General features: G+C 42.7%; 1 protein-coding gene across 1 annotated transcript; it reads left to right on the top strand.

Annotated features, from left to right (window-relative positions):
* Positions 1–1,352: 1,352 nt before the first annotated feature.
* FOMMEDRAFT_137608 (uncharacterized protein) lies at positions 1,353–2,340 on the top strand (the record flags this gene model as incomplete). The annotated part of the gene is made up of 2 exons (XM_007272315.1): positions 1,353–1,940; positions 1,990–2,340. The coding sequence occupies 2 exons, from the start codon at positions 1,353–1,355 to the stop codon at positions 2,338–2,340; spliced, it is 939 nt and encodes a 312-aa protein (XP_007272377.1).
* Positions 2,341–2,498: the final 158 nt, after the last annotated feature.

The following is a 2,498-nucleotide window of genomic DNA, read 5'->3' as shown; positions in this document are numbered from 1 at the left end:
TTTTTTTTTTTTGCAATTTTCTTGACTCATCACCGTGTTTGGCCATTCTTTCTCATCCCTTTCACATCATCTGGCACTCAACTGCCATTTAACTAATTGGACATACTAGTACATGACATTCTGTTCCTACTAGTAGATAGTATTCAACTACGCCTGCAGCAACCTTTTTTTTTTTTGCAATTTTCTTGACTTATCACCGTGTTTGCCATTTCTTTCTCATCCCATTTCACATCATCCGGCACTCAACTGCCATTTAACTGATTGGACATACTACTACATGACATTCTGTTGCTACTAGTAGATAGTATTCAACTACGCCCATAGTAACATTTTTAATATTTTTTAGAAATTTCTTGACTCATTACTTTTATACATGTGGCCACTGTATTAGCTGATGTAATTAATTAGCACAGGAGAACCACTGAACAATAATTGCCATATCTATACCAGTGCTCAGGGGCTGTAGCATCAAAACACACAGGAGATGCAAATATTGTTCTATGTGTACATCTTCCTTCTTCACTCCTAGGTTAAAGGACATGTAGAGGTGGAGAGAGCCTAAAGACCTTTGTGAGTTTGAAATTATAAAGATGGGATTATTAAAATGTAATACCACACTGTGTAAGATGCTCAACTTGTATACAGTAGCAATCAATGATGGTGTACACTATCTAATATGTCTAAATGCAATGACAATGAGTGCATTCTGATTATAACTGTTAGCACAGAGTATGAAAAGACATACGTTCAATTTTGTAACTTCCGTTCATACTGTGTTACACCCTGATAATTTTGGACCTTTTCAGTAAGGTTGAGTCCAGTATCTCAGCTGTTTAAAATTCCGTTCAAGGATATGATGTAAGCCAAGAAGGTGATTCGGATCCAAATAATGATGTAGGCACTGTTTATAATGGGATTGAGATTAAACCCTCTAAAGACAATTGCCTTCAGGCAGCCTCCAAGACTATTACATTTACCTCAGCACTAGATACTCATCTTGACCCTTTGCTCGGTGCAGGTTACTATATATGCACAAAAAGCACCTGTCAGACAGGTTGTTACGGTTCTCTTTTCATTACTTTTCTGCTTCTTTTTTTTCTCTTTTTGAGCAGGATAGTGTGGCATCTCCTTTCTTTTATTCCGACCTATCCAATCCAGAGGTGTAGCTGAAGGATAACCTGTAGTTGGTCAAGGGGCATAATTACTAATCTATTAGATACAAATCCGGAACTTTGATGCAATAGCTAGATCATGTGCTTGTTGAAGACCCACGCTTGCCACGCAACAACGGCATACCTCGCTCCAACTCCAGAAAATCGCTTCCCAGTTTCCGCCACAGGTTTCCATTCAACATGTCTGCCCCTCCTATCACAAAGCTCAAAAACAAAATCGCTGAAAAGGAAGCGGAGAGAATAGTGAAGACGCTTAATCTGTTGCCAGCGCGGGCTGTCTGTCTCAGAAACCAGGGCATGTTCAGCAAGACTGTTCGCGTCGAGCTCAAAGACGGTCGCATCGTCATTGTCCAGTTCAAAGATAATGAAATCGATGTTACGAAGGTGGCTCTGGCCCGTGGCTGTCTGGGAAACGTTGTTCCCGAAACCTTTGCTGTCAAGTCAACTGTGGCCGCATTCGCGTACGTTTCTGAGTATATCGATGGCAAAATGTGGTGCGAATGCAATTGCACCGTGGAGGAGAATTGCCGCATAGCATCTTCGCTCGCTCAGTTGCTGTTAGGTTGCGTATTTGGCACCAGCCCTCTTTCCTGTGCTGGACTAGTCGACAATTACATTGTCCCGCGCTTGCGACGAATTTTGGAAATCGAATTGAAGGACGTCACGTACGAACCCGTGAAGAAGAAGATACGGTCCCTGCTTGAGCAATGCAACGGACTTAAGGTTCTCCCCCTGGCTTTGATCCATATTGATCTCAATGCTCGTAACGTAAGTTGCTTTTTATTGCGCATCTGAAGAGGTCTCACACTGTTTATAGATATTCTTGGACTCGTTCCATGAACCTAACGGCATAGTGGACTGGGAACAAGCTGAGATCTGTCCACTCGGGTTCAATGTATGGTGCATCCGATATCTGAGTGTTCCTATTTACAACAGGAAGGACTGCCCCGCGGAGAAATCTGCTCCGATGGCTGCGGCGTTCTGGAAGAGCCTCATTGCAGGTTTACCCGCGCATTTACGTTCACACGCGCCTGCAATTCTTGTTTCCGCACAAATCGGATTCATTTTTAGTAACTTTGTTGGTTATGTTGGCCCGCCGGACGATGAGTTGCCTTTGACTCTGGAGCGCATGGAATGGCTTGAATCCACCTTCAATGAAGCTTTGTGATACACCTGTTGTCTGCACCAGGGTTTGTAACAAGGTTCCTATTTATATTGAACGGCATTCTCACATTTCTAACTATACATTGTTCTCATGTAGATACTTCGACTTCGATATTGATCCTGCCAAGGTTTGTGCTTGCATTGAGTAGCGAGCTCACGTTC

Source organism: Fomitiporia mediterranea (genome assembly GCF_000271605.1).
Source record: "Fomitiporia mediterranea MF3/22 unplaced genomic scaffold FOMMEscaffold_962, whole genome shotgun sequence".
In the NCBI taxonomy this organism is placed as follows: Eukaryota; Fungi; Basidiomycota; class Agaricomycetes; order Hymenochaetales; family Hymenochaetaceae; genus Fomitiporia; species Fomitiporia mediterranea.
This window is presented reverse-complemented; position numbering and strand designations above follow the sequence as displayed.